Here is a 26,260-nt window from a genome sequence, read left to right as displayed (position 1 = left end):
CTCCCACCGGATCGATCGGAGTGACTGGGGAGCCGGCCTATGGGGGAGGTTCGTCAACGAAGGCCGCGATGCCCTACTGCAGCTCCCAGATCATCAGATGTCATCCTATGACCACATGAAGGCTGCCCTCCTCACCCGATATGGGCTCACACCCGAAATGTACCGCCAGAGGTTCCGAGACTGCACCCGGATCCCGGGTACAACTTGGGTGGAATACGTCAACTATTTCAGCCGAGCCTTTGAGGGTTGGATCAAGGGAAGCCACGTAACGACCTACGAGCAACTCTTTAATCTTATGGTGTGGGAGCACCTGTCTAACAACTGCTTCGTCGAGCTCAGGCAGCACCTCCTCGACAGTAAATTGACTGACCCACGGCAACTCGCCGCCGAAGCTGACCGGTGGGAAAGCACCCGAGTAGGCCGGAGAGGGCCACACGAGCAAAACCGAAACAACCAAGGTCAGCACCGTCCCTGAGGAGGAGGAGGAGGCCAGGGGCGAGGGAGAGACACCATCCCGGCCACTCCCACGGCCAACACCCCGCCCCCGGCCGGCCGGGGCAACCCCCCGATGCGCCCGGGGTTCCGAGCCAACGTCACGTGTCACCGATGCCAGCGAGTCGGCCACTACGCCAATGACCCGAGCTGCCCGCAGAACCAAACGCCAAAGCCCCGCCAGGTAGCTGCCGCCGCCCTGGGGGGAGAACAAATCTCCGAGGAACAGGAAGAATATGAGCAGGCACAACAAGAGTGGGAACCGGCCGCCATGGTTCTAGCGTGCCTAGGGTGAAAAGACATGGTCCCGCGGGCTCCCCTACCCGCCAACACCCGGAAATATGGCCAGTGGGTGAACATTAATGGGCGCCGGGCCGAAGCCCTACGTGACACAGGGGCCAGTGTGACGGCCGTCCGCTGTCACCTGGTGAAACCAGAGCAGATCCTGCCGAACATTCTCTGCCCCGTCCGCTCAGCCGACAATTCCGAAAGTCTGTGTCGGATGGCCTGCGTCCCCTTCGAATGGGAGGGGTCTCCGGCATGTTGAAGGTGACGGTCCGGGATGATGCCCCCGTGGACTGTCTCTTGGGGAATGACCTTGAGAGTTCCCCGTGGGCCGCCGTCGAAAGAAGAGAGCACCTGGGGATGCTGGGCCTCCCGGACTGGGCCTGCGTAACCACCCGGTCCATGGCCGCCCGTGCCGTCCCCCGACCAGAAGAACCAGAATGGCCAGCACCTCCTCCCCCGGTCGCTCCAGTAGAGGACAACGACTATGCCGACCCCCCAGAGCCAACGCCCGAAGGGGTCGCCCAGCCCCAGGACCTTCCCGGCCTGGCTCAGTGGCGTCAAGAAGGGGGGCCCACCCAGGAACAGTTCCGCCAGGAACAGAAGACCTGCCCCTCCCTCGAGGGACTCCGCCAGCAAGCCAGCGCCCAGAGCGCAGGGGACTCCACCGGAACCCATTGGGTCTATTGGGATAACGACCTGCTATACAGTGAACAAAGAATCGCGGAGTTAGGGGCCAGTCGAGTGCTGGTGGTGCCCCTCCATTTCAGAGACTTCCTACTAACTTTGGCCCACGATGTTCCCCTGGCTGGACACCTGGGCCAGGACAAAACCTACAGTCGCCTGGTGACCCACTTTTTCTGGCCGAAGATGCGGAACGACGTCCTCAACCACTACCGGTCCTGCCCCACGTGCCAGGCCAGCGGGAAGAGCGGCCGTAAGCTCAAAGCCCCTCTGCAACCCTTCCCAGTGGTCACCACCCCGTTCGAGAGGGTAGGAATAGACATTGTGGGGCCCCTGGACCCCCGCACAGCACAAGGACATCGGTTCATCCTAGTACTGGTGGACCACGCCACCCGCTACCCCGAGGCAGTGCCCCTGCGAACTGTAACAGCTCCGGTGGTCGGCCGGGCCCTAATGGGGATCTTCTCCCGGGTGGGCTTCCCCCGAGAAGTCGTCAGCGACCGAGGCACAAACTTTATCTCGAAATATATGAAGTCCCTCTGGCAACAGTGCGGGGTCACCTACCGATTCACGACCCCCTATCACCCTCAAGGGAACGGACTAGTTGAGCGATTCAACCGCACACTCAAGGGAATGATTGGGGGATTGGAAGAGCCCCTCCATCGCCAGTGGGATGTACTACTCCCGTGCCTCCTCTTCGCCTATCGAGAAGTTCCCCAGAAGTCCCTCGGCTTTAGCCCTTTCGAACTCCTGTACGGGCACCCTGTGCGAGGGCCCCTCAGCCTAGTCAAAGAAGGTTGGGAGATGGCCCCCCTAAAGACCCCTCCAGACGTCTTCAAGTACCTCCTGGCACTACGCAATCAGACCCGGCGCTTCAGGGAAATGGCAAAAGCGAACCTCGAGGCCAGTCAGGAGGACATGAAAAAATGGTACGATCAGAATGCATCCTCCGTCGAATTCGAACCTGGTCAACAAGTGTGGGTGATGTCCCCCACCGAACCATGTGCCTTGCAAGATAAGTGGACGGGGCCCTTCAAAGTGGTCGAACGCAAGAGCCCCGTCACCTACCTCATTGACATGGAGTCCCCCCGGAACCCCCTCCGGGTCCTCCACACCAACAGACTCAAACCCCACTTTGTGCGCTCGGAACTCAGCCTCCTGATGGCTACAGACAGTGGGGCGGAAGAAGACTCCGAGCCCCTCCCTGATCTCCTGAAGACCCAGGAGAACGACGGTTCCGTGGACGGGGTCCGGCTCTCCGATGCCCTCACCCCAGAGCAACGCCAGGGCTGCCGGGACCTCCTGCTGCAGTTTGCTACACTGTTTTCCCTCACCCCAGGGATCACCCCTTGGTGCTTGCACGACGTGGACACCGGGGACAGTCCCCCTATCCGACACCGGGCCTACCGCGTGCCAGATCGGGTGCGGGCCTGCATCCAAGAGGAAGTATCCAAGATGCTCACGCTCGGGGTCATCGAGCCCTCGGACAGCCCCTGGGCCAGCCCGGTCGTGCTGGTCCCCAAAGCCGCTGCCCCCGGCACCACTCCTGAACTCCGATTCTGCGTCGACTATCGGGGCTTGAACGCTGTCACCCGGACCGACGCTCATCCTATCCCCCGAGCGGATGAATTGATCGACCGCCTGGGGGCCGCCCGCTACCTCAGCATCTTCGACCTGACAGCGGGCTACTGGCAGATCGGTCTCACATCCCGGGCCCAGGAACAGTCCGCCTTTTCTACCCCCGATGGCCACTACCACTTCAAGGTCATGCCCTTCGGCATGAAGAATGCCCCAGCTACTTTTCAACGTCTAGTGAACCAGGTCTTGGCGGGGCTCGAAGAGTTCAGCGCCGCCTACCTGGACGATATCGCTGTGTACAGCCGCCACTGGTCCGACCACCTCCACCACCTCCAAGAGGTCCTGCAGGCCCTCCAGCGGGCCGGCCTCACGATTAAGGCCGGCAAGTGCCAAATTGGTCAAGGGTCCGTGACCTACCGCGGACACCAGGTGGGAAGCGGTCTGGTGGCCCCTCTGCAGCTCAAAATTGCTGCCATCCAGTCCTGGCAACCCCCCGTCACGCAGACCGAGGTCCGAGCCTTCTTGGGACTCACCGGCTACTACCGGCGGTTCGTGAGGGACTACGGCAGCATTGTGGGGCCCCTCACGGGTCTCACGTCCAAAAACCACCCGAAGAAGATTAACTGGACCCCCGACTGTCAAGCGGCCTTCGAGAAGCTGAAGGCCGCCCTGTGCACCGCCCCTGTGCTCCAGGCCCCCGATTACAGTCGGGAATACATTGTACAAACGGACGCCTCCGACCACGGCATCGGGGCGGTTCTTTCCCAGCTGAAGCCCGAGGGTCTTGACCAGCCGGTGGCCTTCATCAGCAGACGCCTCCTGGCCCGAGAACAGCGCTGGAGCACAATCGAGAGGGAGGCCTTCGCAGTGGTGTGGGCCCTCAAAAAGCTCCGGCCCTATCTCTTCGGTACCCACTTCCGGGTGCAAACCGATCATCGACCCCTGCAGTGGCTAATGCAGATGCGGGGGGAAAACCCAAAACTATTGCGCTGGTCCATCTCCCTGCAGGGAATGGACTTCACTGTGGAACATCGACCGGGCCAAGACCACGCCAACGCAGATGGCCTGTCACGCTTTTTCCGCCTCGACGAGGAGAGTCCCCAAGAGGATGGGTGACTCTCCCCGCCTTCAGCTGGGGGGGACGCATGTTGGACAGGCCACATGAAGGGCTTGCTCCCTCCCCGCACGACAGGGCCCAAACCCCGGACTCCCAGGTGTTACCCCCAAGGGCAACCCGCACCCCGTCTCCCAACGGAACTCCTGCCCCCGGACATCCATGTATCATGGGACCGAACCACTACCGGCTCCCCCGGCCGGATCAGCCGCCATCTTGGACACTGCGCCACGAGGCCGCGTGGCCTCAGCCCGACCCTAACCCTGGGCCTGGCCGGCCCCGACATCCCGGCACCACCATCCACTCAGGAGGTGAACGGACCACTTGGCAGGTCAATGGGAGAAAGAAGCGTCGAGGGCTCTCCCCCGCCAGGTGCCGATCACCCTCCAGCTCCCCCAGGCGCTGGCTCCACCCCCTGCTGGGTGTCTGGACTCCCTCATCCCGGACCCCCCGACCTCCAAGTGCGAGGGTCCGGACATCAAAGGGCGCCAGACCTATAACTAGGGCAGCTCCAGAGCAGGAAGGCAGTTGTATCCTGGAGTCGAGAGACACCGAGAGAACTCAGCCTTGACGGACTACTGGCGCTGCCGTAGCCCTGCCTTGTGAACTATCGTCCTGCCTGCTGGCGCTGCCGCGGCCTCCTGCAACATCCATCCTCGTCGGGACCTGCTGGCACTGCCGCGGACCGTTGTAACGAGCACCTTCATCGGGACCTGCTGGCGCTGCCGCGAACCGTGTAACGACCATCTTCACCGGGACCTGCTGGCGCTGCCGCGGACCGTGTAACGACCATCTTCACCGGGACCTGCTGGCGCTGCCGCGGCCCGTCCAAGCTAGAACACCGAGCTCGAGGATTGTGAGCTAACCACCATACCATCTCAGCTACCAGACTGGTAACCAGACTGTCCCGCTACCCCCTTTCCCCAAACCAAGAGACTCGAATCGAGGGGACCCCTGAGTCCAGACCTCCTTGTACCATTTCATCGTACCTTAAGAAATCACCTATAAAGAACGCTAAATCTTATCCTTGTGTGGTGTATATCTGTGGGGGGGAAGTTATTCATCTGTACGATCGCTGGAGACGGCTCTCCCCGGAGACCTCTCCCCTTGTCCTCGGCCGACCCTCCCGGTCCGTCTAACATATATCTATTCGGCTTTCCCCCCTCCCACGCTGCCCCGGCCCTCTGCGTTTACCTGTGCTGGCCGCTGCTGATTCTCAGTCAGATTCTCTGCTGCTGAAGCCACTTTACTATTTTGGCCATTAATGTTAGGTGAATGCTGCTAAAACTACTTTCTTAACTACCTGTATACCAGTGAGGTGGCTCAGTGACTTATCAATTCAACTCTTTCTTTATTCGTCCTTCCAAAGACAGGACATAAAAGATACACTTAGATATAAACATCATTTAAAATCAATTACAGCCAATACAAACTCATTTTCCATTTAAAAAGAATACAATAGCTCACAAATACAGTACTTTTTCTTGAAACTAAAGTGGCAGTGCAAAACATTTGGGTTCGTAAGTAGCAGCAGATTTATCAGATGTGGACTAAAGTGACAGTGCAAAAGGCTTGGGTTCGTAAATAGCAGCAAATATTATCTAATAGTGCCACAAAGAGAAACAACTGCAGCCATCAATAGCAGCCAATATTATCAGAAAATACATGTGTAATAAAGGACCTAAAATAGGACCTAAAAACAAGTCAGTAAATCAGGTAAACATTTTAGCAGCAATACCAATGCACTTACTAGGGACCCCTGCTGTGTTCTTCACTTCACGAGTTCAAAGGCTACAATGGCATGAACAACTCAGCCTTTCCCCCTTTCGAGGTCAGTAAACTGTAAACTATTAAATTGGGTAATAGTAGAACCAGGGGCGTACCATCCAATTCCCAAAATACCCCCAACAGACAACAGTTTTCTTCAACAAAGTGGCAATGCAGAGTGTCAGTTTGATGTCTGAACTCACCCAATCTGCTTTTCTACTGCAAGCAAAAGCATTTATAAATCTTCCCTCCGTAAACATTTTTGGGTGTTTGGAGAAGTATCTGGAGACTTTAACAAAAGACCCAGAGTAATCCAATTATAAAGAAACGACTCAGACACATAGAGGTGAAAGAGAAGCGAAATCTTGATTTCTTTTGCTTCTTTTTTTATTTCTGTATCATCGTTCCAGGGGTACTGAATAACTGGCCATATATTAAACTGTAAACAAACAAGGTCAGACATGGGGGCATAGAATCATCAGTTGTGCTTCCAAGTATCTACTTGATTTTTATTTTATTTTTTTATTCTTTTTATTGAAAACAAAGAATGACAATACAACAGAAAACAAACCAAAATGGAGAGCAATCGCCAGACAGAGCGTAGCACTTAAAACATATGCATCATATATACGCAAAACAAGAACAAAGTAAGCCATGGGAGTCACAAATAAACACAAAATAATATCACATCTCTAGAAGGACTCTCCATCCACATGATAGGTGGCGTCCTCCGCAAAGGGGATCTTCTTGATTTTTAAACCTAAATAGTTGCTTCTGTTATCCGCATTCCGTGGCGAAGTTGCCTCATAGAAGATGCTTTATCAACTATCTCCCATTTTTTGTTCTTTCCAGAAAACCGGTGTACCAAATTCTACCACCCATCGAAAGAAAGCGGGCTCCTGAGGACTATTTGCAAGGAGGATGCCTGCAGGTGTGTTGCAGGTAAGAGAAGTTCACTGGTTACGTTACAGAATTATATAGTTTTTATACCTGACAAAAAATGATTTCCTGGCGCTGTAGCTCAGTTAAACGGCCTGGGTATGGGATTGAAACAGCTTGTGATGTTAGGGGTGAAATAAAAGGGGCTTCTGGACAGCTTGGGTACAGGGAGGTTGTTCACTCAGAAACTTTACCTTTCACTGTGGTGCTTATCAAAGGTCATTGGTAACATATTTTCTCCATCTCACAGAGAAGTGCAGCCTGACGAACAAGTACAAACTACCCATGGACTACAAAGCACGCCTCGAAGCTGCCTGCGAGGCTGGGGTCGATTATGGTGAATATACCTTTTTTTAATGCATAACGCGCCCATTCTACGTTTAGAACTGCTCTTCATTTCTGGGTACATGTAGCTGATGTGATAGATGAGGTAAGGGGTGTCCTTGCAATGAGGGTGTGTGCCTCAAAGTAGAACTCGGGGTTAATGGAGTTGGTGTGATTAGGAAGGCTGGCAAGTAGAATAAGATGTAGGGATGGTGGGCTGAAACACTGCTAGCTATGATTTGCACACATGACATAGGAACTAAGGGCATCATTAGGGTGACGGGCGGACTTTGTCCGTCCGCCATACTTTCGTAGAATGGGACTGAGCGCCATAGGTGCGGGGGTCCTGTGGGTGACATTAGGATGCGCCCGCCACAGTGGCGGACGCATCCTGCATTCTTGACATTGCGGCGGGCAGTGCTCTTAGCACCGCCCGCCGCAATGCCAAGAAGGCATGTCATGCAGTTCCATGCACAACGTGGCAAGCACCGCCCGGTGCCTGCCATGTTGTGCATGGAACTGCAGGGCGGTACCATAAGTACCCCCATGTGCACCCCCCACACCCCAGAATCCATGGGGGCCCGCTGCGGGCCCCTAATGGCAAGAACTGCCTGCCTTTCCGTGGCGGCGTTACCACGGAAAGGCAACACCCCGCATGCATCATAATATGGATGGCGGTGTCTACCAGACACCGCCAACATATTAACTGCTTTTCCGCCCCGGTAGACAATTGGGCAGATTGCCTACCGGCGGATGGTCTTTCCGTCCGCCGGGGTCCCCCCGGCCATGGTAATGTGGCGGGGGGAAATTTCTATACGGGCGGTGGTTTTTGGCGGGCGGATCGCCACCACCATACTGGCAGTGGCGATCCGCCCGCTATCCTAATGGACCTCTTAGAGGGGAGATCCCCCACTCTGCAAGCATTCAGGAAGAGCCTCAAGACCTAGCTCCTTGGATGAGACAGAGCTGCACGCCCCCTCCTCACCCTCCCCCCCCCAGGGCTTTGAGACCCTCACAGGTGAGTAGCACGCTTCACAAACCCCGCAATGATTGATTGAGCTTTACATTTTTATGAGTGGGTAGATCTGTTTGCAAATGTGAATGGATGAGGGAGGGAAGGAGTTTCATATTAAGGACATTTGAGGAGGGTGGTGCATGAGGTCAAGACTGGACCAGTGGGAAGGTGTGAGAGACGAGTGTGAAGAGGGATCAGAAATTGGTAGGTGAAGAGGAGATGATGTTAGAAGACAACAGGATACAATTAAAAAGATCTGAAAACAATGACAAACGCACAAGGCTATCCAGTAAAAGTGTGTGGTTTTAAACATCTCAAATGATAATACGTTGTTGCATTGCATTGCAGTGAAAAATCCCGGGTGTCATTGTATAAAATGAACGCAAAAGTCAAAGTTAAAACTGTAAAAATTGTAATAGTAGGGGAATGCATGCGTATTTGCCTCAAAGATGACCATTTGCAGAAAGGAAAATTAGGGAATAAACACCGCAAAAAAGAACTAAAATTAGCAGAGGAGAGACGTGAGAGGGGAAGCGTGGAAGGCCACCTTTTTAAAGTGATGAATGCGGTTGGTCCTCCTCTGTAAGAATTTAGGGCTGCTCCTTCCTTGGTGTGTTGTAGCCATGTCATCAGGGAAAGGGCAGCCCGGGCTGCATAGGGGTATTACGACTACTGTGTGAGGTTGAAATAATTGCCTGAGGCCCTCTCACTAGCATGTTGAAGGACTTTGTCTGGTTGGGTTCATTTTGGCTCTCAATCATGTGTCTCAGGTAGAAACAAGTTCCTGTCTAATGATGTTCTGCATCCGGATCATGTCCAGCTTCACAAACTAGTCACATGGACAATGAGCACTAAGTTAGACGCTCATCCTCCAGCCATGGATAGGCACACATGAGAGGCAAGATTTGCAGGTGCTTCGAAATATCTAGGCTTATACCTAAATGACCCATCTCATGCCTGTCATGTCACATGACCCATCTCACGCCTGTCATGTCAAATGGTCACTGAACGACCCGGTGGCCTTGCTTGAAGTAACCACCTCATGTCAGTCACTGGCAGCTTACTGAAGGTTCAGGACCCTCTGCGAACTTCAACAATGACAAATATGCGCACACACTGGTCACAGACACAAGGCCGCTTAACCGTCCTGCTTGTTGATTCCCTTGAAAAAATCATTCTAGCTTTTGCAAATAAGAATTTCCAATTCTATTAAGGATACGGAGGTGAGAATTATGCTTCTCTTCCTTTATTGACCTTCAATAGAAGCCAAGACGCAAAAACGAGAAAAACTACAAAACCCATAAGTCTCAGTAAAAAGACCACAAAACATGTTCTCATACCAGCCAATGATGTCTCCACATAGCTGACCATATCTTGACTGCCTCTTTCTTTGCTGCAACTGCTGGACTTTTGTGTTGTTGAGACCTCTAACAGAAAGGCAACTTGCCTTTTCTAAGTTCTTTCTCCTTTGCTAAACCTTATACGTGCTTCTGGTCCTTTTCTGCAACCAAGGCAAACTTGTAACTCTTGAGAGGCAATCTGCCTCGTAATATCTTTGAATCTAGTGCAGATCAAAAATGACTTTGAAATCAATGCCCCTCTCACTAAATAAGCACAAACAAACTAGGTCAATTCTGCTTGTTCTAAGATGCATCTTACCCACTTGATAGCGTGGGTGATGTCACCAGATCGACAAGTTTCCAAAGTGCAATGAAACATTGAGGGGCCGATTCCGATCCGGGTCGGAAAGCACTCCGACCGAGCTGGATCCGGAGTGTTTTCCGACCGAGCCGGAGGCCTGCAGTCCGACCGAGAGAGTACGATGCGGCTGTATGCTGTCGGACTCGGTTCGGTCGGACTCCCATAGAAGTCAATGGGAGCCGGTCGTACGACGCGTACATGGGCTCCCATTGACTGAATGGGTACGTCGCGGACAAGTGCGCCCCCTACAGTGGGTACGCGTCGGTGCCATCCACACCGTACATGCCTGTGTTGGGGAGACCCATGGGTCTCCCCCTGTGTCCGAGTCGTTGGGCTGCGGGTGACAGGGGGTCCGACGCGGACCCCCAAAGGCAACCACCCGGACGATTTGCGAGCCGGACACTCCGCCTCGCACAGGTTGTCCGACGTGTGCATCGTACTGGCTCGGTCGTGAATTGCATCCATTGCAAGCCACGGTTAGCTTACGACCGAGATGTACGGAGTGGTTCGGACCCAGAAACGAGTCGGTCGGTGAATTTCATATAGCTTGCATCGTACTTGCTCGCTCATACAGCTGTTGGGCGGAAAACACGCGTACGGCGCATAGTTTTTCCGTCCGGATGGCGTTCGGTGCCCTTCCGACCCAGTTCGGAATCGGTCCCTGAGTGTAATGGTTAGCTCGAAATTCACTGGCACAATCTTCGTAGACCCTAATACATTCTGCCACACATAACCTGGGAGATTGGGGTATGAATTACATCAAGTATTACTCTTCATTGTCCCAGAGATAGTGATTGAAACACCTAAAGAGAAAAACTTCCCCCTGCGAAATCTAGAGCTTGGACATCCAAACTCTCCAATAAGATTGCAAACAGAGCAAAATGCTCAACTAAGCTGAAAGTTACTTGCGGGCTCAGTTCTCTGGCCATTTCTATAAGAAACACGGAACTACATTAGCATTCCACAAATTAGAATACTTGGGATCCAGTGTGTGAGAATTCCTAATGTCTTTGAGGAGTGTGCAAAGTAAAGGATGCTCCCCAATGTGCCTGCCAACCCTGAGAAAACCTGCTGGAATGGCTGACCTATACATGTTCCCAATCCAGTGCAAAAGGCTGTCACCAACCAATTGCAATATAAATTTGTGGAGTACATCAGTCTCAACAGCATCCAAAGTCTGTTCGGCCCACCAACAAACCAATTTCCACCAAACCAAAAAGTACCTTTTGTGAGCCAATTTTGTCTGGTAAGGGAGATCGCTTTCTCTAAACGGCCAAGCATTTGTCAGTAGCCACAAAAACTTTGCAAGCCATGAGGAAAAGAAGATCTTTTTCCACCAGTGAATGCTGTTAGCTCACTGGGTTGGTCAGAATCAACAGAAACATGAGAATCAGAACCAGGTGAGCCAAAGACAAAGCATTGTGGATCAAGCCTGAGCCCTTCAAATTGGTGTCAATAGCAGTAGGTCCACCGGTTGCCTCCTGATCTGAGCTACTACCCTATTAATCAAGAGTAATGAAAGAAAAGCATACTGCTGAGCCCCAATCCAGTCCTGCTGGAAGGTATATGTAACCCTTGCCCGCGGGCCCTGAATCAAGTTCAAGAAAACTGGAAGTTGAAAATTCCAGTGCGCGGCAAAGACGTCTTTCATCCAAGGACCCTACAGTTCCATCAGTGCTTAGAGAATGTCCAGGTGCAACCTCGAATCTCTGAGGTCCTTCAAGTAGCACAAATTCCAAACTGCTACTACTTTGGCCTGCCTCATAAGGTACCCCGCCATCAAAGAATGCAAGTGCTCGAGGCTGTATTGCTAGAAATCCTTTGCAGTTTCCACTTATATCTCGAAGCATGTAATGTTGAACCACTGGGAAGTTGTCCATCTTCAGGAGGGAACAATTTGTCTTGTGTGCTGACAGAGATCTTATTGCAAAAGAGACTGCCATCAATTCCAGACAGTTTATATGTGACAAAAGATTAGCAATTGACCACCTGCTGCCCACTGAGAGATTACTGGACATGGATCCCCTGCCCCATCTCCTGGCATCCGTCTCTATAATCATGTCTGCTACTCAAGGATTCTGTGTTGTCCAACCACCATTGAATCTCCACTTTGCACTCCTTCAATAAGGGTATCAGATCTGAATAAGAGATCCCTCTGCGAAAAATACAAGATCTTAAAATCTGCAGGGCTCTGTATTGGAGAGCCCAGGGAAGATCACCTGAATTGATGAGGCCAACAAACCCATGACCCATGTCAGCAAACCTAGGCCTGTAGAAGGAAATGTTGAGTTTCTTCTTTATCTTCCGAGGTGGTAATTGTAGTTTCTCTGAGGCATATTATCAACGGCCAGCGATAATTATCGCTGGCCGCGCTTAGCGATAATTTTGTTATCGCAGGCTATCTCTGGAATTTATCGCCCTGGTAGCGCGTTATTAACAACTCATTTCTACAGGGCAATAAAAATTCCAGAGATAGCGAGGTTATCGCCGTTTTGGAGTTAAATGCTGGGGCAGCCTTGTAAATATTGCGATGTGAAAATCAGCGATATTTGCAAGGTAGTCCATCCGGGGTATGCCCAGTGACGCCCACTTTGCATCTCATTAGAGATGCAAATGGAGGCGTTGGGAAAAAGGGTGCTAACATGCGATTAGGCATGTTAGCACCCTCTTGTAAATAGGGCGATAGTTTTATCTCCACTTTTTGGCCTTTTAAGCCAAAAAAGTGGAGATAAAGCCCTTGTAAATATGCCCCTGCGTCACTGAATCAGTGCAAAACCGCAAACACTAGATTGGGAAGCTGGGAATTAGGTCCACCTTCTTTGTGTTGTTGACATATCCGAAACTTTGGAAGAGAGAGATCACCCACTGAAGATGGATCTGAAGATCCCTTCGGCTCTGCAATAAGAGAATCATGTCATCGAAATAGATTATAGTGCATATCCCTTTGACAGGCTTTATCAGTTTGGCAAAAACATCAACGAGTCAATGCAAAGTTAACAACGTCAAAGGTAAGCGTCATGTACTTGTAGAGTTGGTCCCTCCAGAGGAACTGTAGAAGGGGGAAAACTTGGGATGGCTAAGTAAGAACGCCGGACTGAAAGCAATTGCAAGTGAAAGCCCTACACTTAGGGGCCCGATTCCAATCCGGGTCGGAAGGGCACCGAACGCGATCCGGCCGGAGTGCTTTCCGACCCGGATCGGAATCGGCCCCTAAGGCTTATCCCAACCCTCAGAGAGTCCTAGCCTTCCAGCAGCTACTGCCTCTTTTTCAGCCAGATTATCTTCTTTCAGTCAGAACAGTCATCACCAGACACCAGACCTCACCCCTCCTGCGAACACCATCAGCGCCAACCACCTGACCTCCTGGTCCAACGTCTGCGACGACGAGACGCGCAAGGTCATGAACTCCATCCACTCAGGATCACCGACAGACCCGTGCCCACACCACATATTCAACAAGGCAGGCTCAGCCATCGCACCCCAACTATGGAAGGTCATCAACATCTCCTTCGAAACTGCGACATTCCCGGACAGCTGGAAGCACGCCGAAATCAACGCCCTCCTCAAGAAGCCCAAGGCGGACCCCAAGGACCTCAAGAACTTCCGGCCCATCTCCCTGCTCCCGTTCCCGGTGAAGGTCATCGAGAAAATCGCCAACATGCAACTGACCCGCCACCTGAAAGACAACAACCTCCTGGACCCGTCCCAATCCGGATTCAGACGAAACCACAGCACCGAGACAGCCCTCATCGCCGCCACAGACGACATCAGGTGCCAATTAGACAACGGCGAAACATCAGCCCTCATCCTCCTGGACCTATCGGCCACCTTCGACACGGTCAGCCACCGCACACTAAAGACTCGCCTCCATGAAGCCGGTATCCAAGAGAAGGCCCTCGACTGGACCACATCCTTCCTCTCCGGCAGATCCCAGAGCATCCGCCTCCCGCCGTACCGATCCGAAGCCACCGACATCATCTGCGGCGTCCCCCAGGGCTCCTCCCTCAGCCCGACGCTATTCAACATCTACATGGCCCCCCTCGCACAAGTGGCCCGCCACCACAACCTCAACATCCTCTTCTACGCCGACGACAATCAACTCATCCTCTCCCTCACCAAGGACCCACGCACCGCCAAACCCAACATCCACGACGGAATGAAGGCCATCGCCGACTGGATGGGGATCAGCCGTCTGAAACTGAACTCGGACAAGACGGAGGTCCTCATCCTCGGACCCACCCCCTCAGCCTGGGATGCCTCCTGGTGTCTGGGGACAGCACCGACACCGACCGACCACGTACGCAACCTAGGGTTCATCCTCGACTCCACCCTCTCCATGTCCAAACAGGTAAACGCGGTCTCCTCCTCCTGCTACAACACCCTCCGCACACTTCGCAGAATCTACAAATGGATCCCAGCCGAAACAAGAAGAACGGTAACACAAGCCCTCGTCAGCAGCAGATTAGACTACAGCAATGCACTCTACGCCGGAATCCCCGCCAAACACCTACGACGACTCCAGCGCATCCAAAATGCCTCCGCCCGACTGATCGTCAACGTACCCCGCCACTGCCACATCACCCCCCACCTGCGAGACCTACACTGGCTCCCCGTCAAAAAGAGGATCACCTTCAAACTCCTCACCCACGCACACAAAGCACTCCACAACGCCGGACCAGCCTACCTGAACAACCGACTCAGCTTCCACACCCCCACCCGCCAGCTCCGCTCTGCCAGCCTCGCACTCGCCATCGTCCCCCGCATCCAACGAACCACCTCCGGCGGCAGATCCTTCTCCTACCTCGCCGCCAAGACCTGGAACACCCTACCTACCCACCTACGTCAGACTGAAGACCTACTCGCCTTCAGAAAACGCCTCAAGACCTGGCTCTTTGAGCATTAGTGGCGCACCCCCCCCCCCTCCCCCCTCAGCGCCTTGAGACCCTCATGGGTATGTAGCACGCTTTACAAATCCCCTGATTGATTGATGTGCCTTCTAGGAATGATAGATTCCTGCACAACTATAGTTCACCATATAAGATTACACATGCATTCCCTACAACAGTGTCTTTTGACACAGTAGTCAGAGGTGAAAGTTCATCTATCTGAACTAGTGTTGAGAAAGGCCAGTCCTCATCTCTCTCTGCAGTAGTGGAACAGCAGCAATCTACTGCAAGACTGGCCCTTTACAGGCTTCTTTGTTAAAGAGAATGCTATTCTGACCCATCGACCACGTATCTCCCGGACTAGAAGGATGTGGCCCATGCGCATGGCACACTTTTCTGGCTCTCCCTATGGTGAAGCATCTTAATAGGAGTATCCACTACATATCCGGCCCTCGGGTGGGCACCAGCCCAGGCCCTGGTTCCCCACCTCATTCAACCCCTGCTGGCCGGAGACCTCCATCCTTCCTGATTCATTTGTTAAAGTGTTGGGACATGCCTTCTGTCCCGTTTTTAGCCAATATCAGTCCTCCTGGCTTCTATCTGGACTTTCATCATTGTTTTCCTCTGACGTGGATGTGATCCTTGCTTGTTCAGTCCAGGCGCTTCCTCCTCTGTCTTCCTAAGTTACTGCTCCCTGAAGAAGGAGAGACCCATCATCGGGGTCACACGACGAAACGCGTGTCGGCGCAGGAGTCCTGGATTTCTCTTGCCTCCTCCTGAGTTTGTTCATTCATGACAATAAAACAATAATTCTGTATAAATTAATGGTACAAACTGTTGTGTTCAACTGATGAAATGACACTGTGTTGATATCACTATTTCTATTAACTGGATATCTGTGGGGGGCCATTATTAGAATGTTCTTTTTGAGAGTTTGTTGGATTTGTATGTTTTTTAGGATATATGTGAATGTATGAGTATGTATTGGTTTGATTGAATGGGTGTGCAGTTGTGTGTTAGTTGCGCCTGGGTAATTTGTGCATTTGTTATTATTTATCAATATCGATATATTCATGCTTGTTGTGATTTAATATAATACATTTGATGTAATTGATTTCATACTCCTGTGTTCCGTTCCGTGGGGGACAGGTTCCTGCATATATCAGTGATGATTAGCACTTTAATTATAGTTGTTAGGCAGTGGGGTTTTCCTTGTTGGTATTACCCCATTCTGCAAGTGAACATCACAAAGGACACCTTTCTCTGTGGGTAGGGGGTGCATCTACGCACCATGTCAGTTCAGGGTTTCTCGTCTCCTCAGCAACAGAGTTTTCACATAACCTACCTCAAGCTATCCAACTAACCTTCAAAGCATTCTTTCAGAACATTAAGGGCAAGGTGGTATTGATTAAAACCACCAACATGCCCTCCATGTATTACCTACAAAAACAGGGATGCAGTATCAACAAGTCCAAGAGTGGGAACTCCATCAACAAATTCAATTCACTTATTTTCAGAGGTTGGGGTTTCTGCAAATAGAGCTCTTCGCCACTCAAGAAAACGCAAAACACCAAATCTTTGCCTTCAGGTTCCCACACCCACAGTCCTTGGGCAATGCCCTATGGATGAACTGGTCAGGGATATTTGCCTAAGCTTTTCTACTCTCCTGCTCTTTCCACACATGGTCAGGAAGCTCTGGCAAATGTCTTTCGCCCTCAACGTGAGCCAGACATCTATGATTCACAGCCCTACTTGTGATATCTGTCACTCCTCACAAGAGGCTCCCCAACAGGTTGGACATTCTCACTCAGGAAAAAGGCAAGATCATACATACAGACCCCAGGAAGCTCATTCTAGCAATCTGGTATCTGAGGTCTTAGAATCTGGTTACATAAATCTTCCGCAAGAATGTATGGGTGTTCTTAAGGAAGCGTGCAGACCTACTACTAGAGCCTGCCACATGACAAAGTGGAAAATGTTTTTCCACTATTGTAACTCCATGAATTTAAACACTCTTAAGCCTGTGAACTAAGACAACATTTGTTAAATGCTTCACCTACAGAAAGCAGGTTTAGCATGTACTTCCAAACACCTATATCTTGCAGCAACTGATGCATGCATGCAAAATAGAGAACATCCTTCTCTTTTCTAAATCATCGTCCTTAAAGTTTTAATGGAAGGCCTTAAAAGAATGATTTTACTAATGCTTGGATTGCACTGTGGTAACTAATGTTGAAATGGTTTGGTTTTAATGTTACTTTTATTAAATGTGTTTAAAACATGTATGTATATGTATTTAATGTATGTGTATAATGTTTTCCTCTATTATGGATATCTTGCATATCTGAATAGAGGAACCTAGTGTGGTATCCCCCCTTCTATGGAGCCTTAACACAGTACTCCCTAGACTCACTAGACTCATGGTCACCATTTAACCCATGACATTCCTGTTTGCAATTACTTTCCAGGAAAGTGGCCTTCCTTATAGCCATCACCTCACTAAGGCACATAAGTGAGATGCAAGTCCTCACTTTGTCAGAGCCTTTTATCCAGGCCCATTATGATAAGGTTCTCCTCAGAACTGACCCAAAATTTCTTCTGAAGGTGGTCTCTTTTTTCCACCTTAATCAAGCAGTTGAACGACATTCTTTTTCCCTCAACTAGACTCTGTAGCTTAGAGGGTTCTTCACACACTAGGGTGCCAATTCCGATCCGGTAAAAAAATTCCCCGTCCGACTCGTATCCGGATTTTTTTCCGTCCGAATCGTCAAAGTAGCGTACAAACTGCCAAGTACGATTCGAACGGAAAAAAGTCCATACGAATCGCATTGGGAAGATTTCCCCACACGTCCTCGGGTCGGGAAAAGTCACCGACACGTCCCCGGGCGAGAAACCCACCGTGCGGAAAAATAAAGTCCGACTGCGCAAGTACGATCCCTCCCGTCCTCCCCATTTCACAACCGTACGCAAAAAACACCGTCCGAACCGAACTCCCATAGCAACCATGGAGACATGTGCCCGCATACGCGCCGAACACCCCACCACCCCCCGCCCGCGTATGTACGCCCCGAACCCCCACCCGTGTATGTACGCACCGAACCACCAGCCGTGTATGTACGCACCAAACCCCCCCCCCAGCCCTGTATGTACGCACCGAACCACCAGCCGTGTATGTACGCCCCCGAACCCCCCCCAGCCGTGTATGTACGGACCGAACCACCAGCCGTGTATGTACGCACCAAACACCCACCCGTGTATGTACGCCCCCGAACCCCCCCCAGCCGTGTATGTACGCACCGAACCACCAGCCGTGTATGTACGCACCAAACACCCACCCGTGTATGTACGCCCCCGAACCCCCCCCCAGCCGTGTATGTACGCACCGAACCACCAGCCGTGTATGTACGCCCCCGAACCCCCCCCCAGCCGTGTATGTACGCACCGAACCACCAGCCGTGTATGTACGCACCAAACCCCCACCCCAGCCGTGTATGTACGCACCGAACCACCAGCCGTGTATGTACGCACCAAACACCCACCCATGTATGTACGCCCCCGAACCCCCCCCCCAGCCGTGTATGTACGCACCGAACCACCAGCCGTGTATGTACGCCCCCGAACCCCCCCCCAGCCGTGTATGTACGCACCGAACCACCAGCCGTGTATGTACGCACCAAACACCCACCCGTGTATGTACGCCCCCGAACCCCCCCCCAGCCGTGTATGTACGCACCGAACCACCAGCCGTGTATGTACGCACCAAACACCCACCCGTGTATGTACGCCCCCGAACCCCCCCCCAGCCGTGTATGTACGCACCGAACCACCAGCCGTGTATGTACGCACCGAACCACCAGCCGTGTATGTACGCCCCCGAACCCCCCCCAGCCGTGTATGTACGCACCGAACCACCAGCCGTGTATGTACGCACCAAACCCCCACCCCAGCCGTGTATGTACGCACCGAACCACCAGCCGTGTATGTACGCACCAAACACCCACCCATGTATGTACGCCCCCGAACCCCCCCCCCAGCCGTGTATGTACGCACCGAACCACCAGCCGTGTATGTACGCCCCCGAACCCCCCCCCAGCCGTGTATGTACGCACCGAACCACCAGCCGTGTATGTACGCACCAAACACCCACCCGTGTATGTACGCCCCCGAACCCCCCCCCAGCCGTGTATGTACGCACCGAACCACCAGCCGTGTATGTACGCCCCCGAACCCCCCCCAGCCGTGTATGTACGCACCGAACCACCAGCCGTGTATGTACGCACCAAACCCCCACCCCAGCCGTGTATGTACGCACCGAACCACCAGCCGTGTATGTACGCACCAAACACCCACCCGTGTATGTACGCCCCCGAACCCCCCCCAGCCGTGTATGTACGCACCGAACCACCAGCCGTGTATGTACGCCCCCGAACCCCCCCCCAGCCGTGTATGTACGCACCAAACACCCACCCATGTATGTACGCCCCCGAACCCCCCCCCCAGCCGTGTATGTACGCACCGAACCACCAGCCGTGTATGTACGCCCCCGAACCCCCCCCCAGCCGTGTATGTACGCACCGAACCACCAGCCGTGTATGTACGCACCAAACACCCACCCGTGTATGTACGCCCCCGAACCCCCCCCCAGCCGTGTATGTACGCACCGAACCACCAGCCGTGTATGTACGCACCAAACACCCACCCGTGTATGTACGCCCCCGAACCCCCCCCCAGCCGTGTATGTACGCACCGAACCACCAGCCGTGTATGTACGCACCAAACACCCACCCGTGTATGTACGCCCCCGAACCCCCCCCCAGCCGTGTATGTACGCACCGAACCACCAGCCGTGTATGTACGCACCGAACCACCAGCCGTGTATGTACGCCCCCGAACCCCCCCCAGCCGTGTATGTACGCACCGAACCACCAGCCGTGTATGTACGCCCCCGAACCCCCCCCAGCCGTGTATGTACGCACCGAACCACCAGCCGTGTATGTACGCACCAAACCCCCACCCCAGCCGTGTATGTACGCACCGAACCACCACCCCACCAGGGAATGTACGGACCGCACCCCCACCAGTGCATGTACGGACCGTACTGACGCCAAAAAAACACGTACTGAACCCGGACAAACCATATTTACACAAGGAGAGTCAAGTAGAGTTTCCCCACACCACCAAACAGGCCCAACAACCCCACAAACATCACATACACTCACCTGCAACTGCCAAACTGCCAAACAGAGGCCCAAAACTCAATCACTCCTCATAACACACCCACACAAATTTCAAACACAGCCACACCCACAAATGGACCAATAAAAATGGACCACACACACAAACCATGAGCCTTTGCAACAGACCCACTGCTGCCAGAGCCCACAGACGACCCACACCACCATACTTGAACCTCACACTTGCATACCTTCACACAACCACCTACACAAACACCCCCTCATCACATTCACACACACACCTCCACTACCACACCCACACACCCACAGCCATCCACACCCACACCCCCACAACCACACCCCACGCCATGTCCACCACCAAGAATCCAAAGTTCACAAAGGAGGAGCTGGAGATCCTTGTCGACGAAATCCTCAGAGTCGAGCCACAGCTCTTTGGGACATTGGTCAGACAGACCAGCATATCCGAAAAAACCGCCATGTGGCAGAGGATCGTCGATTCTGTGAATGCTGTTGGGACAACCAGAAGGACCAGGCACGAGTGCCAATCCAGGTGGTACGATCTGCGGAGGACGGTCAAGAGGAAGATGACTGACAATCACAACCAGGGGAACATCACTGGAGGAGGGCCGCCCCCCAGACCGGTACAATACCATCCCTGGGAGGAGAAGGTGATGTCCACGCTGGCGGTGGAGGGACTACACGGACTGCCAGGACTCCCAGACCCTGGTGAGTACACAAACAACTCACCTCACATGGGGGGGATGCCATACACAATCAATCATGCATGCCACCCCCCCCAAGCCACCACCGGACACAACAACACTCCACAAACACACACATGCCACTGGCACCTCCATGCCCCATGCATCAATCAGGGCCATGCCAAGTCACAGGCCACACAATACACCAACACAACACAGGATGTGGTCGATGCTGGGAGTGGGGGCAGCAAAACTAACATTGAGCAACTCACAAGCACACAACAATGCCCTCAGCCCATATGGCCCAGGGCACAGCCATACAAACTGTGTGTACCCACACAGTACTGTCTTGCCTGCAAATGATGGCTGCCATGCAGGATGCCATGGGTCTGAAGGCACAATTTGCACATAACAGCAGACAATGAAGATGCATCGCTCTGATAGAGTCTCAGCACACACCGCCACAGCAGCAGCCTACACTCAGACACACTGCCCAATGGGTGCCCGGAGAACAGGGACTAACTCACATGAACAAGCCAATGGCCATTCAAAGACCGGCTAACTGTGTGTGCCCAGGAAGCTGGCCTGAGGTGACAGAGAGTGACAAAGAGAGGGAGGGAGAGGGGGAATGAGAGGGAAGGAGACAGAGGGGGGACACAGGGAGACAGACAGAGGGAGGGAGTAGGGTGACAGAGGGAGACCGACAGAGGGAGGGAGGAGGGTGACAGAGGGAGGGAGGAAGGGAGACACAGGGAGACTAAATCACCCTTGGGTGGTGTGGCCATGTCCACTCGTCAGCCGGTGGACTGTGTGCATGCAGACCAGGTCTGGCAGTGCCTCAACCCCCCCTTCCGTAGATGAAGACCGGTCCATGTGTCAATCTGTGCACGAGTCCATCCGTGCTGCAGGCACAGACCTAACCACACACCCAGTATACCCACCCACCGTGTCGGTAAGAACCCTGTCACAAATGCTTCAGTCCCCTACCTGCAACATCAAATTGCCTTGCCAAAACACCATTTGGCCACGTACAGTGCAACACGTAAGGCGCCTCTGCATGGCTCGCTACGCCCGCACACCACACTGCTGACTGTGTACCCAAATAGATGCATCAACTAAGATTGTGTCTCACACATGCGTAAAGCCCTGACAGCTGTGGCCAAGGGACATAGCCATGCACAAGTGCACTGTGAGAGGAATGCAGGACAGATCCAACTACCCAGAGGAAGAGTGCCAAATCAGAAATGCATGCAACATGGATGCCACATGTGACACTGTCAACATTGTCTCTCTCACACACAGGTCAACGTCGACGAACACCCCCCAACACTGGGGGGGAAGTCACACAGGACCAGGCTCCGCGGGATGATGACCCCACCGCCAGCGATGACTCTCACCACTCCGTGGATGACCCAGACCAACCTGGCCCCTCTGGTGTCCAACCACCTGCAGCACCTGCGTCAGGTACAACTGTGCCAACCACCACCCCCATTCCTGCCACATCCCAGGAGACGTCCAGGAGCCCTGCCCGCACACGACCACCCAGCCAGTCTGCCCAGGAGGGACACGGTCCTCCGGGCACCCAGGAGGAGGCAGGCGGCAACGCAGATGCCATCCCTCAGGGGTCCCGGAGACCCGATGCACCCACAACGGCAGGCCAGGTGCACGTGGGCAGGGGTGGCGGGAGTGGAGGACGGCGGAGGCGCGAACCTGACCAGGCAGCTCAGGACCCGGTAGTGTCCCAGGTCAGCAACATCCTGGATACATACCGGCGTGACACCAGGGGCATGGACCAGATTGCGTCCACCCTCAATGACATCAAGGGGACCCTCCAGGAGATGAAGACCCTGCAGTCCCAGCAACATGCCTGTCAACTGCAACACCAAGGAAGGATGGAGGATAGACAGGCTGAGCTCGTGGCGGTGCAAACCCAAATGACCGGTGTACTCCGTCGGATTGCCGACAACATGGGCAACCCTCCCTGTGGCACCAGGCGAAGGCCATTACCAGACACAGGGAGGGATCAGGAGGAGGAGGATTCATCCGACGGAGCGTCACAGACATCGTCACGGACTGCTTCCGAGGGTCCCCGCAGGAAGGTGGGTCGTCCACGAAAAAGACTGTGAGAGTCAGCAGAACATCACCATCTCCCAGGTCACCTGGCCTGGCACCTGGCCCTCTGGCCCAATAGCAGCACATGACATTGTCTGCCACATGGACTTGCTGGTCACTGTCTGACCTATGTTGACGAAGACTGTGGCATGGACTCTGACATTTTGCTACGACAAGGATACCAACTCCCCCAGTGAACTTTGGATTCTACACTCCCGCTGTGCACCTCTTGTCATCCCCACAAACCCGTACCCCACCACAAATAAATTAATCACACTTACAAGATGATGCCGTGATTCTACATTATTACAATACATGTGTGTGTCGTACAGTCAAAGCATGCCTGATCTCAGAATTAACTCCAACCATCCAAACCGTGGGGTCGCAGTCTTGCACAGGACACACATGGGTCCCAATGTCTCATCTGATACAGACATGGAGTACCAAACTCACCTGTGCTGGGCCCAACCAGCTGAGTGGTTCCCGCACAACTGTGGCTACAGACACATTCAGGGGAGCAACAGTCATGCGCAGAGGTCAGGGATCATGTGGAGTGACCTGGCTTGCCGCTCCCAGGTATGTCTAGACATGTGTCCCTACAATGTGCAGCATGCTTGCGTCAGGCGGATGTTGAGAATGGTGGCTAGGCCAAGGTTGGATGCATGGAGATGCCAGAATGCAGTTTAGGATCACTGTGCCACATGGTTGTGTTGGGGTTGTGGGCTGCATCATGAGTGTGGGCGTGGATCTAGAAGGTCATCCTGCAGCTGGCTGTGAAACATTCCCCCCATCCCGTTAGGACGTTGATGTGGCCTGGTTGCCCGACGCAGTAGCAGAGCTGTGCAGATGCACTCCGGATATGGACAAGTACCATGGGAGTCGTGAGGCACATGTCCGTAGACTGCAGGGTAGGATTCTACACAGATGTTGTAGTTTCCCTGGGGGATGGTCTCTCTTGCCTTGAGGTGGATGGAACTGTGCATCTTGTGCATAATACAGTTCCCACTCCCTGACAAACCCCTAGCATCTTGTCACTCTACACATAGACACATATGCACCACCTATGAAAACTATGCCAGACCTGCGGCACGCACAGTGGCAACAGGGCACCATTGACAGGGAAGAGGCACCTTGGAGACAGAGGGACAAATTTATTAGTCATGTGTGTTGGAATGACAATGATACTCTGTCAACACATACACAGGTCATGTGGATGTACATGTGGGAGCAACACTGGCACCCCCCATTGCAACACAGATGCTGGCATCCCATTGACCTGGCACACAAGTGACGGATAACAGCTAAACACCCCCTGCTGCCACGGAGAGGCCGCTATACACCATTGAGGCCCTGATGGGGCAATCACACACCATGTCAACCCGGTGCAACCTGTATGTTTCCGAGGCCAGTGTTACACACAATGATGGCCTCATCACAATCCCCAATCCCCTGCCACATGACAGTCACCAAGTCTGAGCATGGCTCCAGGTGAAGCCTGCCCCATGTCATGTTCCCCATGTAGGATCACCATGTATGCAAATGGAACACACATGAACCGGAGAAGTGCACACAGACTACAAACAATTCACACACCCAAAACGACGTGAGGCATCCCTTACCCTGAGGAGATTTCAACACTTGCCCGTGCATGTGACGCTGAATCAGCACATGTCGCTGTGTTCATGAGGAGTAGCAGGAGCACAACAATGCCACCAGCAGACAGCATGCACATGGACCTGTGGAAGAGAGACACACAAGGATTCAGCACAAAGGAGCACATCCGCAAGCATGTACTTAACACGTATCATGTTGTTAACATGACAGGTGACAATGATGACCCTCAGACAACATCCTTCCATTGCGCCATCACTTGAGTGACACTTCAATACACACCACTGACTCACTTGGCAGACATGCAGATGGACACACACATTGCAACACATGCCACACACGGCCCAATGCGTGCACACTCAGACACTGGAACTCACCACTAAGCAAAGAAGTTGCGTATGAGCCGACTCCGCATGTCCTCCACAGCCTCCTCCTCCTCCACATCACTTGCCCCGTCACCAAGCCCTTCATCCTCCACGGGTGGATGGTCCTGGTCATCTTGATCCAGTATGAGTGGAACAGCTTCCTCCACTGCCATGTTGTGCAGCATGCAGCAGACGATGATGATCTTGCACACCTTCACCGGGGCATATGGGAGTGCTCCGCCGGTCTTGTGGAGGCACCGGAATCGGCTCTTCAGAAGTCCAAACGTCCTCTCAATGACTCTCCTGGTCCGCCCATGTGCGTTGTTGTAGAGGTGCTCGGCAGCCGTGCTGGGGTTGCGGACAGGCGTCATCAGCCATGGCATGTTGGGATAGCCAGCGTCCCCTACAAGGAAACATCATGGACAGAAGTGTGTCAGCACAGGCAGTGAGATTGGAAGATGACGCCAAACACAGAACTGCCAGAGTCTACCCACCAACAATACATGCTCGCTCGTTCCGCAGCTGCAGCATCATTTCTGGCACCCTGCTACGCCTCATGATGAAGGCATCGTGTGCTGATCCTGGAAAGCGAACACAGACATGTGAAATCACCATGTTGGACAGACACACCACAAGGGCATTAATGGAGTGATAATGTTTGCGATTCCTATACACCACCTCCTGTGCCTGTGGTGGTACCAACGCAACATGTGTCCCATCTATGGACCCAATGACATGGGGCATCCCTCCCAGGGCATAGAACTCACGCTTGACATCTGTCAACTGCTCACGATTTGGGAATTTAATGTACTCATCCAGGTGAACCAACATGGCCTCTAAGAAATCATGCAGAACACGGCTGAACATCGTCTGGGACATGCCCCCGACATCAGCAATGGTATGTTGGAACGTACCCGTGGCAAGGAAATGTAGGGCTGCCATCACCTTCAACTTGGGTGTCAGTGCACTTGGATACCTGTGGCGCGGGAGGAGTTGTGCTTCCAGCCGGCCAGTCAACTCATCAATCAACCGTTGGCTGAATCTGTAGCGGCGTATACAGTCCCGTTCATGCAGGGCAGCAATGTCTGGCATACGTCGAGGGAGAGGCGGAGCCCTGCAGTGAAATGGAAGGAACACCTAAGAGTGAGCACTGTACAACAACATCGTCAATGCACTGAGCACATGTTACACAGCCAATACACATATGCCACGTTGTGAGTCAGGTCTGTGCCACAGTTCCTGGACACGAACGCCAGTCAGGTTACACTCCTACCAAGGGACAGCCACTAACGGAGGGGGGCAAGATCACGATGACATGGCATGAGACTAGCTGTGGGCCAGTGTAAGTGAACATGCACACGCATCACAGGATTCACAGACATCCACACATGTGCAGAGGTAGTATGCGTATGGTACAGACAGGTAGTTGGATGCGATATGCACTGGTCACATGTCATAGGAATAGGACATGCCACACACATGACATGGTTG

General features: G+C 53.2%; 1 protein-coding gene across 2 annotated transcripts in view; it reads left to right on the top strand.

The window, feature by feature from the left end:
• Positions 1-26,260, top strand: part of LOC146833084 (complement C3-like) — a 595,871-nt gene that overhangs the window by 484,106 nt on the left and 85,505 nt on the right. For both annotated transcript variants that reach the window (XM_085600722.1, XM_085600721.1), the window contains 2 exons: positions 6,773-6,862; positions 7,110-7,196. In XM_085600722.1, coding sequence (XP_085456848.1) covers positions 6,773-6,862; positions 7,110-7,196 — 177 coding nt within the window. The remainder of the gene's footprint in view (positions 1-6,772; positions 6,863-7,109; positions 7,197-26,260) is intronic.

This window comes from Triturus cristatus, chromosome 4_2 (assembly GCF_964204655.1).
Source record: "Triturus cristatus chromosome 4_2, aTriCri1.1, whole genome shotgun sequence".
NCBI classification, from domain to species: domain Eukaryota; kingdom Metazoa; phylum Chordata; class Amphibia; order Caudata; family Salamandridae; genus Triturus; species Triturus cristatus.
The sequence above is the reverse complement of the archived record's forward strand: the minus strand, read 5'-3'. Positions and strand labels throughout refer to the sequence as shown.